The following is a 24930-nucleotide window of genomic DNA, read 5'->3' as shown; positions in this document are numbered from 1 at the left end:
ACTCTGCTGTTCATCTCCAAGTCTGTAAAATTTTCATTCTGGCTGGGCATGATGGTGTGCATCTTTAATCCCAGCACTTGGGAGGCAAAGGTAGGAGAATCACTGTGAGTTCAAGGCCACCCTGAGACTGCATAGTGAATTCCAGGTCAGCCTGAGCCAGAGCAAGATCCTACCTCGAAAAAAAATTTTTTTTATTCTGACGTACTTCTCATTAGCATATGCTTCCTTCTCCATTGGCCACAGCTCAGTCTGTTCTCCATCTTTATTTTTGCTATTTCCCACTCCTTCCCTTTCTCCTGGAGTTCATTTCAATTTTTCCTGTTCCTCAAACCCTGAAGCCTTGTTTTTCCTCTACAGTCACATCATCAAAAATTCTGAGCAGATGGGTTAGAGAGATGGCTTAGAGGTTAAGGTGCTCACCTGCAAAGCCAAAGGACCTCGGTTCAGTTCCCCAGTACCCACGAAAGCCAGATACACAATGTGGCACATGTATCTGGAGTTTGTTTGCAGTGGCTGGAAGCCCTGGTGTGGCCATTTTCTCTTTCTCTCTCTCAAATAAATGAATAAAAATAAAATGTTAATTTAGAAAATGCTGGGCAGAATGCTTGATAAATCTCACTGGCTTTACATATGCTGATTATATCTCCTCTGGGAGGAATTGCTAGGTTCTGGAGCCAAGACTAAAATCTGGGTCACTCAACTCTTAAGTCTTGTCCTCTTTCCACTACATTACACTCGCTATAAGAAGGAGAAAAAATGAGCTGACATTTGTCTCAGAAATTTCCCATAACCCTTACCACTTGAAGATCAAGTGCATGTTCAGGGTTCCCTTTCTCTTTCACCTGAGATATAGAGGAAATTATGTCTGTCATTGGACCTCTTAGAGATAACTGTAGCTGCTAACATAGTTCCTGGAATTATGTATATCTTAATAAAAACATTTGGGTGGGCTGGAGAAATGGCTTAGCAGTTAAGGCACTTGCCTATGAAGCCTGAAGACCCAGGTTCAGTTCCCCCAGTACCCACATAAGCCAGATGCACAGGGTACAAATGAGTCTGGAGTTTGTTTGCAATGGCTGAAGGCCCTGTTCTCTCTTTCTCTTTCAAATAAATAAAGTTCTTTTTTATTATTTTGTTTTTAGCCACTGAGTATATTCTGTTTATTGTTTATGATATACACAGAAGATGATGGGCTGGAGTTGAACAATAAACCAATCATTAAAAATATGGAACACTTCACGAATTTGCATGTCATCCTTGCGCCAGGGCCATGCTAATCTTCTCTGTACCGTTCCAATTTTAGTATATGTGCTGCCAAAGCGAGCACATAAATAAATAAAATGCTTTTTAAAAACTTGTGGCTTGACTTCCAGTTAAGATGACGGCATAGGTACCATGCCAAAGCAGCCTAGGGGGGAAAAAGACCAAAAAAACTCAGCTAAATACACACTTTTACTAAAAAGTGAGGTGTATAGGAAATTGAAGCAGCAGCAGAGAAGCAGAAGAGATCCAGAGTATTCAGAGCACGCACAGGCCGGCAAAAGTGGCCCCAGCAGTTCCGCCAACTGCGGCGGCAGTGGCGCACCACAAAGCCACCAGACTCAACTCCAGCCGTAGAAAAAGCCAGGTGCGGGAGGCTTCCACTCACACTGGAGCTCTTTGCAACTCAGGAAATGTGAAGGGAGAGCGGCAGTGAGCAACGGAGGAGCAGACCACGAGGTAAAACAACACGTGGAACAGCAAGAGAACTAGAGCAGCTGTGGCTCTCTCCCCTCCCCCACTGCCTGAGCCCAGCTCCAGTGAACAGAGCAGCAGTCCCAAGACCCAATCACACCAACTTGAGCGAACATCAGGACCCAAGCAGGAGCAGGGTCCAGCAGCAACATCAGCAGCTCTGGCACCGGGAACAGCGGCCCCAGCAGCAGCAGATCCAATAGTGGCAGCAGCGGCAGACCCAGGAGTGGAAGCAGCAGAAGATCCCACAGCATCAGCTTCAGTGGCAGCAGCAGCGGTGGACCCAGCAGCAACAGCAGTAGACCTAGTAGCAGCAGCTTCAGCAGCAGCGGCTACAGACCCAGCAGCAGCAACTTTAGCAGCAGCAGTTCCAGCAGCAGGGGTGCTGATCTTCAGGGCTACACTTTCCAGGCTCGTTTTGCCCCGCAGGAAAATCCAGTGCCCAGCTCCAGAAATCAGAACAGCAGCCCGATGACCCAGGCAGCAACTTGACTGAAACCAAAATCATCCAAGTTAACTGGGATTGCACCAGGGAAGGGTCTCACTTGGTAACAAGCTAACTTGGATCCCTCAACAGATCAGAAATCTTAACCTCTTTGTTGATAGAGGATCTGGTCATTATAATAACTACTCTTGCATACATACTTGGGGCTGTTTTTGATTGAATGTGTACAGTGTTTAGTTAAATTTTAGAATCTACCTGTATTTTATTCCACTCAGCCTACTTGAATACTCCTATAGCAGGGAAACTCAACCCCTAGGAACACCTTTGTAGATACTCTGAGAGTCTTAAGATCCACATCTAAAACCTTAAGCTCCTACCCTGAAAATACATAACATCAAATCAATTGATACAGGTAAGAATACCAAGCTAGCTAGAAAATCCAAGCATTAACTTACTCCAAGATGCAAAAATATATACATTATAACACAAGAAACACTAAAAAGCAAGACGATATCAATCCACCTAAAAGTATTAATGCATCAGAAATGTCCTCCAGTGAGAACGAGTTAGAGGAAATGCCTGAGAAAGATTTCAAAAGAATGATTGTAAATATGTTCAAAGAGGTCAAAGAACAATTCAAAAGAATCAAAAGAGGAAATCAAAGGAATCAAAGAAGATGCAGGACACCAATTTCATGAAATAAAGAAGGCAATACAAGACATAAATAAGGAAATAGAAATAATAAAGAAAAACCAGTCAGAATTACTAGCAATGAAGAACACAGTTAATGAAATCAAAAACTCTGTAGAAAATCTCACCAGTAGGATGGATAAGGGAGAGGACAGAATATCTAAGCAAGAAGACCAGGTGGCAGACCTAATGCAGTCCAACAAAGAGAAAGACAAACTTATAGAAAAGTATGAGTTGGAATTTCAAGATATTCAGGACACTATGAAAAGATCCAATATAAGAATTCAGGGCATAGTAGAAGAATTCCACTCCAAAGGCATAGTAGGCATCTTCAACAAAATCATAGAAGAAAATTTCCCCCAAATTGGGAAAGAGGTACCAATGCAGATACAATAAGCCTTTAAAACCCCAGCCAGACAAAACCTGGAAAGAACCTCTCCTTGCCGTATTATAATCAAACTTCCAAACACACAAACCAAAGAAAAAAATAATGAAAGCAGTTAGAGAGAAAAATCAAGTTACCTACAAAGGCAAGCCCATCAGGATTACAGCAGATTATTCAACACAAACTTTTAAAGCCAGAAGGGCTTGGAGTGATATATTCCAAGTTCTGAAAGATAACAACTGTCAACCAAGGTTACTTTATCCTGCAAAGCTATCCATTCAAATAGACGGAGAAATGAGGACATTCCATGACAAAAGCAGGTTAAAGGAGTATTTGAAGACAAAACCAGCTCTACAGAAAATACTTGATTGAATCCTCCATGCTGAAGAAAAGAAAAAGCACACATATAAGGAACCTAGAAAAAACAAGCAATACTCAAATACTAGTTAACACAAGAGAGCACAGGTAGAACTGGAACCACAAAAAAAAAAAAAAATGGCAAACATAAATACACACCTTTCAATAATATCTCTTAATATCAACGGCCTCAATGCCCCAACGAAAAGACATAGGTTTGCAGACTGGGTTAAAAAGCAGGATCCGGGCTGGAGAGATGGCTTAGCGGTTAAGCGCTTGCCTGTGAAGGCTAAGGACTCCAGTTCGAGGCTCGAATCCCCAGGACCCACATTAGCCAGATGCACAAGGGGGCACACACGTCTGGAGTTCGTTTGAAGTGGTGGGAAGCCCTGGCGTGCCCATTCTCTCTCTATCTATCTGCCTCTTTCTCTCTCTCTCTCTCTGTCACTCTCAAATAAATAAATTTTTTTTTAAAAAAAAAGCAGGATCCTATAATTTGTTGTCTCCAAGGAACTCACCTTTCTACAAAGGATAGACATTATCTTAGGGTGAAAGGTTGTAAGACAGTGTTTCAAGCAAATGGGCCTAGAAGACAAGCAGGGGTTCCTATCCTAATATCAGACAAGGTAGACTTTAGTCCAACGTTAGTCAAGAAAGATAAGGAAGGTCACTTTATATTGATTAAGGGCACACTCCAACAGGAGGACATTACAATCCTAAACATACATGCACCTAACATGGGGGCTCCCAAATTCATCAAACAAACACTATTAGAACTAAGGTCACAGATAACACCAAACACAGTGGTGGTGGGTGACTTTTAACACCCCACTCTCATCAATTGACAGGTCATCCCGGGAAAAAATAAACAGAGAGGCATCTGGACTAAATGAGGTCATAGAAGGAATGGACCTAACAGTTATATACAGGACATTTCATCCAAAGGCTGCAGAATATACATTCTTTTCAGCAGCACATGGAACATTCTCTAAAATAGACCATATATTAGGACACAAAGCAAATCTTAAAAAATACAGGAAAATTGAAATAATTCCTTGCATTGTATCCGACCACAATGGAATTAAACTACAAATCAGTAGCAAGAAAGGCTATAGAGCATACACAAAGTTATGGAAACTAAACAATACACTACTAAATGATGAATGGCTCAATGAAGAAATCAAGAAGGAAATCAGTTTATAGAATCAAATGATAATGAGAACGCAACATACCAAAATCTCTGGGACACAATGAAGGCAGTTCTAAGAGGTAAATTTTTAGCCTTAAGTGCCTATATTAAGAAATTAGAAAGGTCGCAAGTAAACGACCTAATGCTTCACCTTAAAGCCTTGGAAAAAGAACAAGGCAAACCAAAAATCAGTAGGCGGGAAGAAATAATAAAGATTAGGGCAGAAATTAATGAAATAGAAACAAAAAAAACAATCCAAAGTATTAATGAAACAAAGAGTTGGTTCTTTGGAAGGATAAACAAGATTGACAAACCCTTAGCAAATCTGACCAAAAGAAAGAGAGAAGAGACACAAATTAATAAAATCAGAGATGAAAAAGGTAACATCACAACAGATTCCAGAGAAATTTTAAAAAATCATAGGGACATACTATAAAAGCATATATTCCACAAAGTATGAAAATCTGAAAGAAATGGATGCTTTCCTTGATTTATATGACCTACCTAAATTAAATCAAAATGAGATTAATCACTTAAATAGACCTGTAACAAACATGGAGATCCAAACAGTTGTCAATAATCTCCCAACTAAAAAAAGCCCAGGTCCAGATGGATTCACTGCTGAATTTTACCAGACCTTTAAGGAAGAGCTAACACCATAGCTTCTTAAGCTTTTCCAGGAAATAGAAAAAGGAATTCTACCAAACTCCTTCTATGAGGCCAGCATCACCCTGATACCAAAACCAGGCAAAGATAGAACAAAAAAAGAAAATTACAGACCAATCTCCCTCATGAACATAGATGCAAAAATTCTCAACAAAATTTTGGCAAACAGAATACAAGAGTATATCAAAAAGATCATTCATCCTGACCAAGTAGGCTTTATCCCAGAGATGCAGGGATGGTTCAACATATGCAAATCTATAAATGTAATACATTATATAAATGGGTTGAAGGCCAAAAATCACATGATCATCTCATTGGACGCAGAGAAAGCATTTGACAAAATCCAACACCCCTTCATGATAAAAGTCCTACAGAGACTGGGAATAGAAGGAACATATCTCAATATAATAAGAGCTATTTATGACAAGCCTACAGCCAACATATTACTAAATGGGGAAAAACTGGAAGCTTTTCCTCTAAAATCAGGAACAAGACAAGGGTGTCCACTGTCCCCACTTTTATTTAATATAGTTTTGGAAGTCTTAGCCATAGCAATAAGGCAAGAGACACACATAAATGGGATACAAATTGGAAAGGAAGAAATCAAGTTATCATTATTTGCAGATAACATGATTCTATACATAAAGGACCCTAAAGACTCTACTAGCAAACTGTTAGAGGTGATCAAAACCTACAGCCATGTAGGAGGATACAAAATAAATACACAGAAATCAGTAGCCTTCATATATGCTAACAAACACACAGAGGATGAAATCAGAGAATTGCTTCCATTCACATTTGAATCAAAAAAAAAAAAAAAAAAACAAAGTACCTTGGAATAAACCTAACCAAGGAAGTAAAGTATCTCTACAATGAGAACTTTAAAACACTCAAGCAAGAAATTGCAGAAGACACTAGAAAGTGGAGAAACATCCTCTGTCACTTCTTCTCAGCACCTTCTGAGTCATCCTAAGGTCACTGCCATCTGAAAAGAGAAATTTCTCTAACCAAAAGTGAGAGTAGCATTAATATGTGGGTATGAGCATTAAGAAAAGTACTTACCAGGCAGTTACCAGCATAGTATATACGGTTAGCCAGATACAAGCAGCCATTACACCTCTAGGGGTCATGACTACCCCTGTTGTAAGTTTTCAGTATCAGAGATATATTCCTTCCCATGGAGCGAACTTCCAGTCCAACTAGAGAATGCTTGGTTTACCCCCATAACAGACATGCCACTGTTGCACCTGTTGGCTCATTTGGCCTGGCTAGCCAAATTTATGGCTTGCAGTGTCCACTATTGAGTATCTCCACTGGTGATTTCTCTCTCTCTCCCATTGACCTGTATGCAGCATAGCTTTTTTCTAGCTTTCTGTCAGCTGGTCTGCATGGAGGAGGTTTTCAGCTCAGCTCAAACAGGGTTTTTCAGTTACCTTGCAGCCCAAGTATGTGGAATCTTTAGCAAAAGGGACTTACCAGCTATTCCTGGTGGGAAACCAAGGGCCTCGGCAATGACCTGTAATGTTTTGTGCGATCGTTGATCTCCCTGGCCAACAACTCTCTGTAAGGTATCCCATCCCTAGCACTGAAAATTTTCTAGTTAACAATCTATGGCTTCTGAGTGTTCCATTATCCAAAAAAGTAGGTTTCCCTATGACTTATTTATATTCTATTAGATTTTGATTAGCCCTCCCTCCACCTTTCCTTTACTCAGTCTCTTCCCCTGACCTTACTTATGCCTTTTACCCCCATTAATCTGTTCTACTTACATATATACAATACCATCCTATTAAGTACCCCTGTACCTTTCTATTCCCTTTATATCTTTTTTTCTAGCTTACTGCCTTCTGCTAATAAGTTTTATTCCTACTCACACAAAAGTTCAGTCATTTGTAGCTAGGATCCATGTATGAGAGAGAACATGTGATGTTTGACTTTCTGTGCCTAGGTTACCTCACTAAGTATAATCCTTTCCAGATCCATCCATTTTCCTGCAGATTTCATAATTTCATGTTTCTGTACCACTAAGTAGAACTCCACTCTGTAAATGTGCCACATCTTCATTGTCTACTCATCATTTGAGGGACATCTAGGCTGGTTCCATTTCCTAGCTATTGTGAATACAGCAGCAATAAACATAGTGAGGAAGTATCTCTAAGGTAGTAAGATGAGTCCTTAGGATACATGCCTAGGAGTGGTATAGCTGGATCATATGGTAGATCTATTTTTAGCTGTCTCAGGAATTTCCACACTGATTTCCACAATGGCTGGATCAGATTGCATTCCCATCAACAGTGTAGAAGGGTTCCTCTTCTTCCACATTCTCACCAGCATTTATGGTGATTTATTTTTCATGATGGTAGCCAATCTGATAGGAGTGAGATGACATATCAAGGTAGTTTTAATCTGCATTTCCTTGATGGCTAGTGATGTAGAACATTTTTTGTAGATGTTAATGTGCCATCTGTATTTCTTTTTTCTTCTTTTGAGACTTCTCCATTTAGTTCCATAGCCCAGTTTTTAATTAGGTTGCTTGATTTCTTATTATTGTTTTTTTTTTGTAATTTTCTCAGCCTTAATTGAGAACACTCCTTTTTTAAAATGTTGTATTTTTATTTATTTGACAGAAAAGAGGGAGAGAGAGAGAGAATGGGTGTGCCAGGGCCTCCAGCCACTGCAAACAAACTCTAGACACATGCACCCCTTTGTGCATCTGGCTAACTAGGGTCCTGGGGAATAGAACCTGGGTCCTTTGGCTTTGTAGACCAATGCCTTAACTGCTAAGCAGTACCTGCAGCCCTTATTATTTAGTTTTTTGAATATCCCAGATATGAATCCTTTGTCATATATGTAGCTGGCAAAGATTTTTTCCCATTCTGTAGGTTGCCTCTTTGCTCTATTTGCCATGACCTTTGCTGTACACAACCTTTGTAATTTCATGAGGTCCCAGCAGTTCATCTAACTCTTATGTCTGTTAATTCACCTGTATTCATTGGATACCTGCTATGTACAAGGTCTTGTGGTAGACCAGGGTTACAGTGATAGAGGAACCCAGTCTTGAAAGCAGAAAATGTGTATTCCAACAGTTTTGACCATGCAGCCACACTGTCAGAGAGCATGGGGTCTTAGGAGCAAGTGGGAAGTGCATCTTACCCTGTTGAGAGAAACTAGAAAAAGGCATTTTAGAAAAGGTTGTGCGGAGCTCAGGGAGGACAATGGCCAAGGTTTATCTAAGTAGAGCACAGAGATGTTGCATATAGAAGGAGACATGCATGTAGCAGGTTTGTGATGAGAAGGGGAAGAGTGGGAGTTTCAAAAAGGAAATGAATGGATGGGCTCTGGGCGTGCAGAGTTTGTGGTCTAATGGCCTTAGGGGGTGAGATATGGCTACACACTGAGGAAGATGAGGCAGTGCTAGAGATTGGTCATCTATAACAAATGGATAGTAGTTGAAACCATGACTGGACAGCCTTATATCACTCATGGGCATCATGGCAACATACAGAAAAGAGTTAGCCAGAAGTGTAGGAAGGACTGGCAGGCAGGATTTCAGGACTGGCCATAGCTGAAGGAGGAAGAGAGTGAGTGTCAAGAGGCTTGGGGGTGAGCAGATCCTCTGGCGTGCAGGGAGATGCTGAGCCCTACAGGTCTTAACTAATTCCTTTGGGACCACCGTCCATGGATGCAATAGAATGGAAGGCAGAAGCAAACCAACCATAGAGAGAAGCAGACACCATTTAACATGAGATGCACATGCAGAAGAATGTGTGGACAAGTGACTTACATAAACAGCTGAATTCTCTGAAGTCTAAGCTTCTTGCCACTGGTCCTTTGGCTCAACTTTCCTCTTTCCTCTCCGGACATAGCTGTCATCATTTCATTTAGGCTCATTGGTTCCATTTTTCTTTCTTGTTATCCCTGCATAGCATGTTTGTTTCACTGACTTTGACCTTTGTAGAGACATATAATCTTTTGTAATATTTAAAAATTTTTATTTTTATTTATTTATTTTATTTTATTTTTTGGTTTTTCAAGGTAGGGTCTCACTTGAGTACCAGCTGACCTGGAATTTACTATGCATTCTCAAGGTGGCTTCGAACTCATGGCGATCCACCTAACTCTGCCTCCTAAGTGCTGGGATCAAAGGTGTGCGCCACCACGCCCAGCCATTTCATTTATTTATTTATTTATTTTGAGGTAGGGTCTCACTATAGCACAGGCTCCCTTGGAACTCACTATGTAATCCCAGGCTGGCCTTGAACTCACAGCAATCTTCCTACCTCTGCCTCCCAAGTGCTGAGATTAAAGGCATGAACCACCACACGTGGCTTTTTGTTACATTTCTCTTTCACCTAACAGTGTTTTTGAGATTCATTCATGCAGCATCATTTATTTTCACCTGTGCATAGTAGTGCCCTTATCCATTTCACTTTGGAGGGCTAGATAGTCTAGGTCCAACTTGGGATAATTGATTCGACAGCAGTGCCAATATAACCATACCTCATAGGATGCAAGAGTTTTTCTCTGGATGTCAGGTCACCCTTAAAAGAAATGCTCAGAAACAAAGATAATGGTTTTACGCCAGGCATGGTGGCACATGCCTTTGATCCCAGCACTGAGGAGGCAGAGGTAGGAGGATCACTATGAGTTTGAGGCCACCCTGAGAATACAGAGTGAATTCCAGGTCAGCCTAGATTGAATGAGACCCTGCCTTGAAAAACAAAAAAAAACAAAACAAAAAGATAATAGTTGTATAGTCATAGAAGGATGAAGAAATATTTTAAGGTGAAAGAGATTTGATTGAAGGTTCAGAGTAGGAGCTACAGAGAGAAGAAATTTGAAGACATAAGAGAAGAAAGAGAGGAGCACTGGGGTGAGGGTGGGCTTCCTGAGATACAGAAGGAAATGTTCTCTGGAGCAAAAACCATTTGTAGAGGGAAATTTTCTCTTTCTTTACTTTGTGTGTGTGTGTGTGTGTGTGTGTGTGTGTGTGTGTGTGTGCGTGCATACATGTGTATCCATGTGTGCCCCACAAGTACCACTTTGCATCCACCTTTATGTGGGTGCTGGGGAATTGAACCTGAGGTGACGGGCTTTACAAACAAACACTTTGAACAACTGAACCACCTTCCCAACCATATTGCTTTCACTTCTGGGTTAAAAACTCTTTCATGACCATATGCCATACATTTGTTGTTGTTGATGATTGTTTTGTTCTTGCCAGTGACAGCTGCTCCTATAGAGAGGGCCTCTGGCCATGTTCTGTGAGCTGTCTTGTTTGGACACCTTTGTCTGCTTCCTTGCAGTGTGAGCTATTGATGCTCAGCGGGGCCCATGGGGAGGTTGGCTCTGTGCTCTTCTCCCTATTCTGGTCTGTCCAAGGCAGCCTGCTCTCCTGGTGCTACCTACAGCTGAAGAGCACGGACTCTGCAGCCAAAGAGTTGGCCACGGATCTTATTGAAAAATGTGAGTTTTGGCAATTATGATAGACAAGTGTGTGGGTTTTGATTCTGTAAATACTGTTCCTCAGTAACTCATATATTAAGTATATATATATATCTTTCCTTATTATAACTCAATCTGTAAGTTATTTTGTTTTATTTAATTTTTTTGAGGGTCTTGCTATATAGCTGAGGCTAATCTCAAACTTACAATCCTCCTGCCTCAGCCCCCCAGATCTGGGATTTACAGGTTTTTATTCCTGTGCCTGGTTTAATATCTCTTACAAAAGTGATATATCCACTCCATTGAAACATAGAAAAAACAAAAACCATCAGTCTTCAAAAATAACATTTTAGGCCAAATGTGGTAGCACACCTTTAGTCCCAGCACTCGGGAGGCAGAGGTAGGAGGATCACCGTGACTTCAAGGCCACCCTGAGACTACATAGTGAATTCCAGGTCAGCCTGGACTACCTTAAAAACCAAAAAACAAACAAACAAACAAACAAAAAACATTGAATTGAAATGTATACTGCTTTCCTGCCCCCAGAAAAACACTGGGCCATGTTCCATAGTCTTGTAGTCTGTTGGAGAAGCCTGGCTGCTGCATCCCTCTCCAGCTTTGTCCAGCGAGACAACTAAGCAAGTGATGTTTCTGCTGTATAAAGTATGAATTCTTTTCTTTATGTTTTGGCAGATGTGGGGCAGTTTCTGGCAAGCATGAGAGTAATTTTGGAATCCCTTTTGTCACAGTATAGTGGAAAAACCATAGTAGAAAAATTGTGTAATTCAGTGTTTTCTATGGCACCTCGTCAACTGGTAAGTAAAAGTGGCCACTGTTTAAAATGAATGGAAGGGGTGGTGACAAGCCCAGAGTCTAGACTCAGTGCTAAGCATTCCATTGTCTTCCTGCAGGTCATCTTCTTGCTGGACTTCTGCACTTTAGACATTTCCCACTGCACACTCCTGAGAGAGTTCAGTGCCCTCACAGAGCTGTTGAAGAGGCTCTGCAGTGACCCTGAAGGAGGCCTAAACAAGGTAACCCAGGGTGGCTCTTGAGCCTGCATTGTTTTCTCTCCATAAGGTAATGGGTGGTTTTGCCAACAAGGATAATAAATACTGATCCTAACTCATATGTCATGGAGACCCAGAAAGGAGGCCTTGTAATTACTATCTTTTGAATTTCCATGAAATCTGTCTAAGTGAATATTGTGAAGTCTAGAACACTTCAAAGACAAATTTGGTTTGTTATTTAAAAGAACTGCCTCTGGGTGTGGAGGGGGATGGCTTAGCAGTTAAGACATTTGCCTGCAAAGCCAAAGGACCGAGGTTCAATTCCCCAGGACCCACATAATCCAGATGCACAGGGGGGCACACACATCTGGAGTTCATTGGTAGTGGCTGAAGCCCTGGCACGCCCATCCTCCCTCCCTCCTCCTCTCTGTCAAATAAATAAATAAAAATAAAATATTGTTTTTTAAAAAAGAATTACCTCTGTTACTTATTTTTTCAGTATACAAAGTTTTTTCATGGTCTGGTTTGGATGTCACAGCAGTTCTCTGAAAAAAAAGCATTTTTGTTTGTTTTTCAAGGTAGGGTCACTCTCAAGCCCAGGCTGACCTGGAATTTACTATGTAGTCTCAGGCTGGTCTTGAACTCGAAAGAACTTCTCCTACCTCAGCTTCATGAATGCTGAGATTAAAGACATGTGCCACCACACCTGGCCGTAAAAGGGCATATACTTTCAATAGAACTCCAGTCGAACTCCAGACACTTGTGCCATCTGGTGGACATGTGCAATCTCATGCTTGCCTCACCTTTGTGTGTCTGGCTTACATGGGATCTGGAGAGTTCAGCATGGGTCCTTCGGCTTTACAGGAAAGCGCCCTAACTGCTAAGCCATCTCTCTGACCCCCCCCCTCTTTTTTTTCATTTTCTTTTTTGGTTGTTCGAGGTAGAGTCTCACTCTGGCCCAGGCTGACCTAGAATTCACTATGTAGTCCCAGGGTAGCCTTGAACTCATGGCGATCCTCCTACCTCTGCCTTCTGAGTGCTGGGATTAAAGTCATGTGCCACCACGCCCAGCTTTCTCTGGCCCTTTTAATGGATTTTTTTAAAAAGGCAGGAGGAGAGTGGTTCTCAGATTTGTCAGAGTTCCAAGTAGGAATATGAGGTCTTTAAACTCCCTGACTCAGTGTTCTTCTCCACTGGAAACTCATTCTAATAATAGTTCTGTCACAACAGAAGATGAAAGCTGTTCACAGTTTCTTGAGTAGAATAAATACAGACATATATTCTACTGAGTGGTGGACATTTGTTGATCTCTGTGCAGATGGGCAGGTCAGGTGTGTCTTTTAGCTTGCCCAGTGGTTCCTTATGTCCATCAGAGTACAGGACTGTAACAGACTGTTGCCCTGACTGAGGGTAGAATGATAAATGCCATTTTCCTAACCTGTTTGTCTGCTTAGCTGGATGTGGAAACCTGGCAGCAGGAGCAACCTGTGGTCTTGCATTCATGGACCAAAGAATCTTCCCACAACTATGAAAATAACTGCCATGAAGTGTCTGTCTTCGTTAGCCCAGGGGCAACCTATTTTGAGGTGGAATTTGATGAGAGGTGTGAAACTGAAAAAAGGTAAGACTCACATGTTCTTTGCCCCAAACAACTGTGGATCCAAAGTAAGAAAAGGGCCTGGGGTGGTGCCACATGCCTTTACTCAAAACTCAGAAGACAGAGGTAAGAGGATCAATATGAGTTAGAAGCCAGCCTGAGACTACAGAGGGATTTCCAGGGTAATAACTAGGGCTGGAGAGATGGCTTAGCAGTTAAGGCTCTTACCTGTGAAGCCCAAGGATAGGTTCAATTCTCCATTACCCATGTAAGCCAGATGCACAAGGTAGAACATACATTTGGAGTTTGTTTGTAGTGACTAGAGGCCCTAGCTTGCCCATTTTCTCTCTGTGTGCCTCTCTTTTCTCTCAAATAAATAAATAAAATATTTTTAAAAATAAGAAAAGGAAAATAACAGAGATTCTGTCTTTACAGGTATGATTATCTGGAATTTACTGACTCTAGAGGTGGGAAGACACGTTACGACACAAAAGTTGGCACTTATAAATGGCCCAAGGTGAGAGGCATTCCCAGAAAGAGGCGAGATACCTCTTGTGTAGCACTTCTTCTCCTCTTTCAGTCCTTTGGGCAATAGAGCTGCCATTCTTAGCAAGAAGGGCTGGTGGGGTCAGTAGGAGGCCCAAAATCTGGCTCCTGGCTAGATCTGCTTCATCTCTGGGCTGGCAGTTAAGAGCTGCCTCTGACTGTTGACCTTCTCTCGCTGTCAGGAGTCTTGGTTGGTAGCAAAGGACTGAGTGAGCATGTTCTTTGGCTGGGTAGATAGCAGGTAGATGTTACATGAGGCCTAGAAAGCTAAGCACTAGTTTTCTGCCAATTTTGCTTCTTTGTTAGTGCAGTTGTGAATTTGGGATGTCAGTTAGGTCATTAGGTATTTCTCCTTTAGTAGTTTGGATATGTAGAAATAGAGACCACTCATAAACTTAGATATTCTGAGTCGTGAGGTAATAGTGAAGACTGATGAGCTGCCTCCTTTGGTTTGCTTGACCATATGACTTTTGTTTGTCTCTAGAAAGTGACCTTTAAGGATGGACCTCGGCTGCAATTCCTCTTTCACTCTGACAGCAGTAACAATGAGTGGGGCTACAAGTTCACTGTCACTGCCTACGGTCTGCCTGATGTTGCTGTGTCATGGGGCTTGGACTTACAACTACTTGTCTCCCGATTGATGGGGCGCCTTGCCTCCCAGTGCATGGCACTCAAATCAGCACATCGTAAGTCCACAGCCCTGGCCCTTCCCTTCTCATCACAACTGTGTTGAATAACAAGGTGGGAACTCTCTCTTATAGTGATCTTCACATAATGACAGAGCAAGGTAATTACAGTATTCCCTGACAGTATCCTTTAAGCCAAACCAGAAGAGTTTGTCCCTTTTGACACCTTTGCCATGAAGTTCCTTGACACAAGATACTATGGATCTTTCTGTCTATGGAGTCTAGGGTATGGGGAAGCTGGGTTTTAGTCATTTTTGTTTTGTAAATAAGTTTAGGTATACTCCATACAGAAGGCAGAAATATAAAAATAACTATTTCCTACAAGTGAATATTTATGGAAATGTCTAAAGATATATAAGTATGGTTTTGTCTTAAAATAATTTAACTTATAATTAAATTCTTCTAAGACTTGTAATAAATCTTCACAAGACTTGTAGAGTATATCTTTTTGATATATTATACTTCTATATCATTTCTTGAGTTTTCCAATTATAAAAGTAAAATACCATGGAACTTATATTGAAGAAAAACCAAAGAACAGTAGAATCACCCTTAACCCTAACACTCAACAGACAACTATTATAACACTTTTATTTATTTCTGCCTAGTCTTTGTTTTTGTGCCTATTTATATCTGAGTCTTTAATTATTTTTATAAAATGAAGTTTACAAATTGTGAATACCCTAGCCAGTATTCCTAAGTAGTTTCCCATTAGAACCAAGAGGTGGTTTACATTCTGTTTTCAATTTACTAAACAAATGATTCACCTCAGAGGCACTTTGTAACAGAGCAGCAGCATTTAGGACTTCAGGTTGTCTTGATCCATGGAAGTGTGGGTGAATTTCTGGCAGGTTTTTAAGAAAAACTTTTCTTATCAACTCAAAGATTTTCAATGTACTGAGTTTAAAATAGAGCCTCCTTCTCTCCCCAGAGCTAGGCAGTTACATGGCAATGCCTCAGGCGAAAATGACTTCAGTCCTGAACTCTCCACTGTGGAAACCCATCTTCAGGCATCAGATTTGTCCAGAGTTGGAATTAGAAGCAAGCTGGCCCACTCACCCATACCAGGATGGGAAGGAGGTATTTACTCTCTGTCACCTTTCTGCCTGAAACTATATTAGGAAACTGCTTCCTAATTTATATAACCTTACATTATAAACAGTTGTGTTTGTGTCCTATCACCCCCATGAGCCTGCTAGCTCCTTGAGGCAAAAGCTGTTCATGTTATTTATCCCTCTTGTGTACAGTGAGCCAGTGTGCAGTGGGTGTTTAGAAGTATGGAATAATGACTTTTCAGTGAAATAAAGTTGGTGCTCAGTAAATGTCTCTTGGTGGCGTTACCACATAAACAAGTTAGGTATACTTGTAGTGCCTGCTGAGTCCCACTTTAGAGTAAATGATTTGTGCCTTCCTTTTTGTACTCCGTTGAACTGCAGCACTTAACTTAGGTGTGTAACATTTTCAAAACTAAATAAGTTTCTCTCTCTCTACTCATTTTTCCTCTTTTTCTATTGTACCCTTTTTCTTCTTTTTCTCATTCCTCTCCCAACCCCCCACAAGTTATTTCATGGTTAGTTTCCAAACCCAGTGGCTATTCCTCTCCAATCTCCATTTCCTTTCTGTTAAATCTGCCTCTTTCAGACCCTTTCTTCTTTTGGTCCATCATACTCTACTGTTTTCTATGACTAACTGCCCTTTCTTATGTCTCCTTCTCCAGAGAGTAGACCTTATTCAGGCTTTCTTTCCTTTCCTACAAACCCCCAAGACTTCATCCTCTCTGCTCTTTCTTACTGTCCCATCTGTGGGAATAATTACTGCATATCAGTTCTCAGCCCATTCTCCCAAGCTCCAGTAACTATCTCTATCTTCCCTTAAGGTGTTTCTTTTTCAGCCTTCTGCTTCTCTCTGACTCCAGAATATGAAACTAAAATGTCTCTCCAGTGACTGCTCACTTCTGTTATGGTCATAATTGTTTGCCTAGTCCTTGAGCCACTATTCTCTAGCCTTCCCTTCATTCTCTTGTCCTTCCTATCCAGTCAACTACATCCCTATGGATTCTTACTTGTAATGTTCATCTCTGTCCTGTCCTTGGTCTCCATCTTTATCCAGACCTTCATCCTGCACCTGCAGTATTACATTCATACCTACCAAGGTTTGGTTTTGTTTTGTTTTTAATCACTTCACAGCTTGTCATTCCACTGCCAAGCACCATTAATGGCTCCCTGTTGCCCACAGGGTGAAGTCTAAACTCTTCAATGTGACAGTCAAGGCTCTCTACAGTCTCCTTTCACCTTACCTATCTGACTCTAGTTCCCACCACTCCCCAGCTGAAACTTCAGGCCAGGTCAGTCTCCCCACTGACTCTTCCCCTCTGCGAATGGTTGTGTTTTTCTGGGCCACACCTACCCATCCTTTCAGCATCCAGCCCTAAGCCCATGTCCTCCAGGAGGATTTACCTAATTACTTTAACCTGACAGTAGCTCTCTGAATTCTCAGCACCTGTTGTCCCCTGTAGGCATTTGGCACTGGATCCTTTGCTTTATGGTAGTATTAGTTTTAGTGTTCCTAAATTTTATTTATGTTGATCTTTTTAATGCATACATCTCTCTGGTCTCCCAAATAGATTTAAACTTTCAGAGAATATGTACCATGTTTTATTGATACTTCTTTCTTGGCCTAGTAGGTGCTCGGTAATTTTTTTTTTCCAAATAAATGTTAAACGTAATGGATTTTTTTGTTGTTTGTTTGTTTGTTTTCTTTTTCTTAGGTTAAGAACATCCCTGATGATCCCTGCCGCCATTTTCTGCTTGATTTTGCCCAGTCAGAGCCTGCTCAGAACTTCTGTGGGCCATATTCAGAACTTTTCAAAGGATTCATACAGGCATGTAGAAAACAGGCCCCAAAGACAGATATAGTTGCTGGTTCCACTATTGATCAAGCTGTGAACGCCACCTTTGCTGCTCTGGTGTATCGCACTCCAGATTTATATGAGAAGCTGCAAAAATATGGTAACTCATATTCCAGGGAATACGTTTGATCTGAAGGCTGGTTGCTAAGGTTTAAGGTGGCCCATCTGAGTGAAGGCTTAGAGATATCTTAAAATCATAACCCATTTCTACAACTTCATCCTACTTTGCCCATCAAGAAATGCATGGGCAACTTGCAGTTAGCAGATGTGTGGAAAGTAACCTTGACTTGTAGAGCTAGCAGGTACTTTATCCAGAATTCTCATGGGAAACTGCCAAGAAATTTAATTGAAAGAAAATTTAGCTTATGGCTCCAGCTCAGTGACTCAGAGATTGTGCAGCTTCCATGTAATCAGACAACTTTTCTGCACCTCCATTCCCTCATGTGTAAAACTGGTTTGGCATTGATGAGCTCTAATAATCTAAAGCAGGTGTTTAAGTTACTAGACGCACTGCTGACACACACAAAGAAGGAGAATGCAAGTACTAACTCTTATCTTTAGACTTGGATCATCTGCGTGACATCATCCCACCATGCTGACTGTGTGGATAGCTTGGTCCTCACCACTTCGTTGCCTTATGTTCCCCATGGGTACTGTCTGTGTGGCAGATGTATGCATTGCCTAACAGAACCTACAAGGAGGGAGAGTCTTTCACTACACTTGTATTCATCTAAGGGAAAAGCATTTCAAACCCTAATTAAAGATGGGATGTGGGTTTTCCTGAGCATGTTGGCAGGGTATTTATTCTTCCCAGTACAGATGAAATAAACAATAACAGATCATCCCATTAGAGTAGGTGATTAGCTTTTACTGACATTATTACAATTGATAGTATGATCACTGTAACATTATTAAGTTCAAATTATCGGCTTTACTTTCTAATTGCAAAAGCATCTCAATTACTCCTCAAATACTGTCTCTTAAAAAACCTACTCAAGGGCTGGAGAGATGGCTTAGCGGTTAAGCGCTTGCCTGTGAAGCCTAAGGACCCCGGTTCGAGGCTCAGTTCCCCAGGTCCCACATTAGCCAGATGCACAAGGGGGCGCACGCGTCTGGAGATCGTTTGCAGAGGCTGGAAGCCCTGGCGCGCCCATTCTCTCTCTCCCTCTACCTGTCTTTCTCTCTGTGTCTGTCGCTCTCAAATAAATAAATAAAAATTTAAAAAAAAAAAAAAAAACTACTCAAGAGCCAGATATGTTGGTACACACCTTTAATCCCAGAATTTGGGAGGCAGAGGTAGGAGGATTACCATGAGGTGGAGGCCACGCTAAGACTACAGAGTGAATTCTGGGTCAGCCTGGGCTAGAGTGGAAACCCTATGTCAAAAAGTCAAAACAAAACACAACAACAACAACAAAAATCTATTCAAAGGCTGGAGAGATGGTTTAGCGGTTAATGAACTTACCTGTGAAGCCTAAGGACCCATGTTCGGCTCTCCAGATCCCACATAAGCCAGATGCACAAAGGTGAGGGCAAGCACAAGGTTGCACATGCACAGTAAGTGGCGCAAGCATCTGGAGTTAAATTTCAGTGGCTGAAGCCCTGGCATGCCAATTCTCTCCCTCCAAAAAAAAATTTTTTTAAAGCTACTCAAATAAAACTATATTGAGACATGAGTATTTTATGAAAACAACTGTCTTATGGAAAAGTATATCTCCATTGAGGAATGTCAGGGGAGGTCATACGTGGTTTTGGAAGAAGAAATTAGTATATGCTTTTGTAATCAGATTAAAACTGGAGCATCCTAGTTACTTGAGGGACTTCTCAGAAGTATTAAGGCCTTGTGCATTGACAACTGAACATAGGAGGGATCCTAATGGTCAAAGGTCAAACCATGTGTCTATCACACATACATGTTTGCAATAGAGAAACACTTGATCAAATATGGGTACTAGAAATATCTCACTGCATGCAGGTTTCTAGAATGCCTGCCCTTATTGGTTTTGTTGTTGTTGTTGTTTTGTTTTGGGAGTCTGGGGACCAAATACAGGCCTTAAACATGCTAGATGAGTAGTACACCAGTGCTACCTTAGTCCCTAGCCTCTTTTTTTGGTTGAAAGGGGCATATTTTATTTCAGTTCTTCCTGTTACCATTTGTATGATACAGATACCACATCTGAGAACCACTTGTGAGTTCATGAAAACTGAAATACATTGAGAATAGTCTGTATAGCTGTTTTGCTCATCTTTGTCTAAAAATTTGGGTTATTTGTAATTTTTAAAAATATTTTTATTTGAGAAAGAGACAGAATGAGTATGGACATGCCAGGGCTTCCTGCCACTGCACACATATTCCAGATGCACTTTATGCATCTGGCTTTACATGGGTACTTTGGGAATCAAACCCAGGCCATTTGGCTTTTCAAGAAAGCTCTTTTAACTGCTGAGCCACTTCTCCAGCTCCCTATTTCTAATCCTTTGAGTTACATTAATTTCGTAATAGCATGTTGTAAGCCCTTTTGAATTAGAAGTGTAGGATAAGAGATTTTCAACTAGAGTGTAAGCTGCATGAGGGCAGGACCCATATATCTTTCTCCCAGCATTGTACTCCTAGTGCCTGATGAAGAGCCTTGCACATTTGAGGGTTTCAGAAATATTTACTCATTATACACTGATGCACAGAGAGCTTCACCCTGTTCTATGATATTGTCTTTTGGGTTTTAATAAATAGAAGCAGCAGACTTTTCATTTTGAGAAATTGTGTTTCTAATTATAAAAATAATATGCATTCATGTAGAAGCTTATAGAATAATGCTTAAAATAACTATAAACTATAATCTCACCACTTACACAGTACCTCTAAACACTTTCTTTTTTAAAAAATTTTTTTGTTCATTTTTTATTTATTTGAGAGTGACAGAGAGAGAGAAAGAGACAGAGAGAGAGAAAGAGATTGAGAACGGGCGCGCCAGGGCTTCCAGCCACTGCAAACGAACTCCAGATGCATGCGCCCCCTTGTGCATCTGGCTAACGTGGGTCCTGGGGAACCAAGCCTCAAACTGGGGTCCTTAGGCTTCACAGGCAAGCGCTTAACTGCTAAGCCATCTCACCAGCCCAACATTTTCTACATTTGTGTATTTATGTGCATATCCATTCATACTTTAATTATAGATATACTCTTTAAATGAGCTCATTTTGTTGATACTCTTTCATAGCCTGCTTTCTTATTTAATGTACCAGGTAGTTTTCCATGTCAAAGACTTTTATTTATTTATTTATTTTTCTTCTTGCTTTTTTTTTTAATTTTTATTTGCATTTTCCATGATTATAAAAAAAAATCCCATGGTAATTCCTTCCCTCTCAAAGACTTTTTAAATTCAAGTTCAATATTTAAAAACTTTTAGAATTTCTTATATTTTACTTTCCATGTTTTGCATATTTTGATAGTACTTCCATTTGAGAAAGCATTAGTTTGAACAAAGGTAGTTACTACAAAAAAAACCAACTGGTATTTTTGTGGCTCAATTGATGACTTTTTTCTCCCAAGCCCCTTTTGCCATCCCCAGTGTGTGAGTGTCAGGACTTTAGGAGATTCAGAAGACATTTCATGCTTATGCTGTGCAGTGAACTGTGCTAACTGAATGTAATCTCTGTTTCTCCTTTTTCCCTAGTAAACAGTGGGGGCAAGATAGCCCTTAGTGAGGAGTTTGCCCAGGTGTATTCCCTGGCAGATGGAATTCGAATATGGATGGTAAGATTTTCCTTCCCATGTGATTTTTGATATACTGTAGACTTTCCCACTATGATAAACTAAACTTTGCTACTAAGAATAAATATAATTTAGAGCCCCTGAATCATAATTTGGTGTTGAAAATGGCAAGTAAACAGCATTCAGTTGAGCCCTTTTTAATTTTTTTGTTTGTTTTTTTTTTGTTTGTTTGTTTTGTTTTGAAGTACGGTCTCACTCTAGCCCAGGCTGACCTGGAATTCACTATAGAATCTCAGGGTGGCCTTGAATTCATGGCAATCCTCCTACCTCTGCCTCCCGAGTGCTGTGGTTAAAGGTGTGCACCACCATGCCTGGCATAAAAAATATATTTATTTGCAAGCAGAGAGAGAGACAAAAAGAGACAGGCAGAGAGAGAGAGAAAAGGGGAGAGAGAGAGAGAGGATGGGCATGTGAAGGCCTCTTGTCCCTGAAAACAAGATCCAGATGCATGTTCCAGTTTACATATCTGGCTTTATTTGGGTACTGGGGAATCAAACCAGATTTGTCAAGCATCTCTCCAACCCACTTGAGCCCTTTTTATGCCCTTTAGTAACCTCAGAGGCCATTTCATGGAATTCATTATCAGTAGAGGATAAGCATTGCCTTAGGTTTAGCTAGTGACAGTTTCAGACTGGAGAAATGTTCTGGCTTATTGAAACAACAGCTGTGCAGCACTGATATGACATCAGTAACCTAGAAGAATCAAATGTCCATTGATAGAATGGCTAAGAAGTTGTCTAGTATGCTATTATATTATACTGTATCACAGTGCAGTATAATTTCACTAGATGAAATGGAGATCTCAGTTTTCTCCATTATATCCTTTCATGGGAGAATGGGTGACACAATTGAAAGCAGAAGTTTAATTGCAGCAGCTAGGTAAGGATGGCTTCTGCCATTGAGATCAAACAATCAAGAGGACTTTGTGATGGATGTGACTGGCGAACAGGAAGGAAGACTACATTCCCAGAGGGTGTCATGGAAGGTAGAAGAAATATTAACCAGGGTAGGAAAAGTGGTCTTGGATGAGGGAATTAGGAGCTAAGTTAAGCTTGGGATCTGAAACCAAAATGAAGTGGCTCTTTCAAAAGAAAGTAAAGGCCATGGTCATTAGAATGGTAGGAAGAGAATCATGTAGGGGTGTATTTAGTGCTTGCCTAATATGTACAAGGTCTTGGGTTCTCTGTCTAGAGCTGTAAAAAGAAAAGGAAAACAAACAAGAAGAATGTTGACAGAGAAACCAGGGCAGAAGTAAAGTTGAAAGGCAAAAGCATCTACGAAGGTCAGTTACCACAGACAGTTCAAGTAAAAAGTGTTTAGTGATTGTAAATTAGGCTTCTGATATAGCCTAGGACAGACTGCTGACAGTTGAATAAGAGGTCAGCCTTCTCTTTGAGACCTTGATCTCTTAGACATCACATATGCCTTTTGCCTGCTCTGCCAACATTATGACCCATAGAATCAGGATCACCTATAGGTGTCCTGCATTCAATGTAGACTAGCATTCAAATTTTAGTCCAACCTCTGTGGCAAACTAGATGTGTAGCCCTAGAAAGATCCCCATTTCCCTAGACCTCAACTTCTTTGCCTGTATTAGAGAAAGGCAGAAGGGCCTCCTCTAGTGTTCTAGGGAGTTTTGTTTATTTTATAGTTTGAAGAATTTAATCGAGGGCTTCTCACCTGCTAAGCAAGTGGTCTTACTGAGCTATATCCCTAGCATAATTTTTTTTTAAGTAGTGAACATGTAAGTATACAAATTCCTCCTACATACCATTTAGTTGAAAAGAAGGTTATCTTTAGACAACTTCAAGACCTGGAAGACTCCTAGGACAAACAAAAGCAACTCAGTGCTATGTCCTCAGCAGCTATGAACTCCTCCATGATTTCAGTACTATGTGCCTTTACAGTAATTTGCTGTGGCTGTGTTTGCTGCCCTGTCTGGGCACCTTAATTATGTGCTTCCAATTTGCACCCCAGTTAGAAATGAAGCAGAAGTCCCTGATGAGCCTGGGGAGCGAGGCAGAAGATAAACACTGTTTGGAAGTGGCAGAGGTGAACCCGGAGAGCCTGGGTGAGTGTGCCAACACCAATGTGGTCATTAGGCCATCAGGATTCCTTTCAGAACCCAAGAATCTCTGCACTTCTTTCTAGATTATCTTAGTTGAGGCTGTGTTGACCTAGGGAAGTAACAAAGGTAACAAAAGTAACAAACTATCATTTGCAAGGATGGTGTCAGAAATGGAGGATTTTTTTGTTGTTTATTTGTTTGTTTTTTCAAGGTAGGGTCTCACTCTAGCTCAGGCTGACCTGAAATTCACTATGTAGTCTCAGGGTGGCCTTGAACTCATGGCGATTCTCCTACCTCTGACTCCCAAGTGCTGGGATTAAAGGGTGTGTGCCACCACACCTGGCTTCTAAATTTTTTAAATATCATGATAATTTTTAAAAACACATTTTATTTATTTGCAAGCAGAGAGAGAAAGTGGTTTCTTTTTGTTTTAAAGCAGATTTACTAATTTGTTTTATATTTATTTATTTGAGAGAGGTAGAGAAACAGATAGAAAGAGAATGGGCACACCAGGGCCTCTAGCCACTGCAAATGAACTTTAGATGCATGTGCCACAGAAAGGGTTTTTAGAAACCATACCTTCTAGCCAGGTGTGGTGGCACATGGCTTTAATCCCAGCACTCGGGAGGCAAAGGTAAGAGGATCACCATGAGTTCAAGGCCACCCGGAGACTACATAGTGAATTCCAGGTCAGCCTGGACTAGAGAGTGAGATCTTACCTCAAAAACTAAAAAAAAAAAAAAAAAAAAAAAAAAAGCCAAAAAACATACCTTTATTTGATTTTTTAATTTTTGTTTTTATTTATTTATTTGAAAGAGTGAAAAAGAGACATACATATAGAGAGAATAGACATGCCAGGGCCTCTTGCCACTGCAAACAAACTCCAGATGCATGCACCACCTCGTGCATCTGGTTTTACATGGGTCCTGGAAAATTGAACCTAGACCCTTAGGCTTTGCAGACAAGAACCTTAACCTCTAAGCCATCTCTTCGGCCCTAAAGCCATAACTTTTTGAAGTACTAGTCTGAAGAGGGTTTTTTTTTGTGTATATATATATATATATATGTGTGTGTGTGTGTGTGTGTGTGTGTGTGTGTGTGTGTGTGTATAATATTTATATATATTTGTGTATATATAAAATTTTTTTTTCAAGGTATGGTCTCATTCTAGCCCTGGCTGACCTGGAATTCACTATGGAGTCTCAGGGTGGTCTGAGACTCATGGCGATCATCCTACCTCTGCCTTCTGAGTGCTGGGATCAAAGGCGTGTGCCACCATGCCCGGCAATTTTGTATATATTTTTATATGTAGCATGTGTGTAGACGCACACGTGTGTGTGTGTGTGTGTGTGTGTGTGTGTGCACGCGCGCGCGTCTACCCATATGTAGAGGCTAGAGGACAACCTTGGGTGTCGGTCTCAGGTACACAGTCCAC

General features: G+C 40.8%; 1 protein-coding gene and 1 non-coding gene across 3 annotated transcripts in view; one reads left to right on the top strand and one right to left on the bottom strand.

Annotated features, from left to right (window-relative positions):
• Zzef1 (zinc finger ZZ-type and EF-hand domain containing 1) overlaps nucleotides 1–24930 on the top strand; it is a 199177-nt gene that overhangs the window by 97156 nt on the left and 77091 nt on the right. For both annotated transcript variants that reach the window (XM_045159638.1, XM_045159637.1), the window contains exons 19-28: nucleotides 10773–10932; nucleotides 11605–11726; nucleotides 11823–11945; nucleotides 13376–13542; nucleotides 13954–14035; nucleotides 14549–14750; nucleotides 15682–15830; nucleotides 17518–17758; nucleotides 21330–21409; nucleotides 23405–23498. In XM_045159638.1, coding sequence (XP_045015573.1) covers nucleotides 10773–10932; nucleotides 11605–11726; nucleotides 11823–11945; nucleotides 13376–13542; nucleotides 13954–14035; nucleotides 14549–14750; nucleotides 15682–15830; nucleotides 17518–17758; nucleotides 21330–21409; nucleotides 23405–23498 — 1420 coding nt within the window. The remainder of the gene's footprint in view (nucleotides 1–10772; nucleotides 10933–11604; nucleotides 11727–11822; nucleotides 11946–13375; nucleotides 13543–13953; nucleotides 14036–14548; nucleotides 14751–15681; nucleotides 15831–17517; nucleotides 17759–21329; nucleotides 21410–23404; nucleotides 23499–24930) is intronic.
• On the bottom strand, nucleotides 1221–1327 carry LOC123463714. Its single transcript, XR_006639104.1, has one exon. It is a non-coding gene; the product is annotated as a U6 spliceosomal RNA (small nuclear RNA).

The sequence above is a fragment of the Jaculus jaculus genome, chromosome 9 (genome assembly GCF_020740685.1).
Source record: "Jaculus jaculus isolate mJacJac1 chromosome 9, mJacJac1.mat.Y.cur, whole genome shotgun sequence".
NCBI classification, from domain to species: Eukaryota; Metazoa; Chordata; class Mammalia; order Rodentia; family Dipodidae; genus Jaculus; species Jaculus jaculus.
Note: the sequence above shows the minus strand (reverse complement) of the source record. Positions and strands in the feature narration are given on the sequence as shown.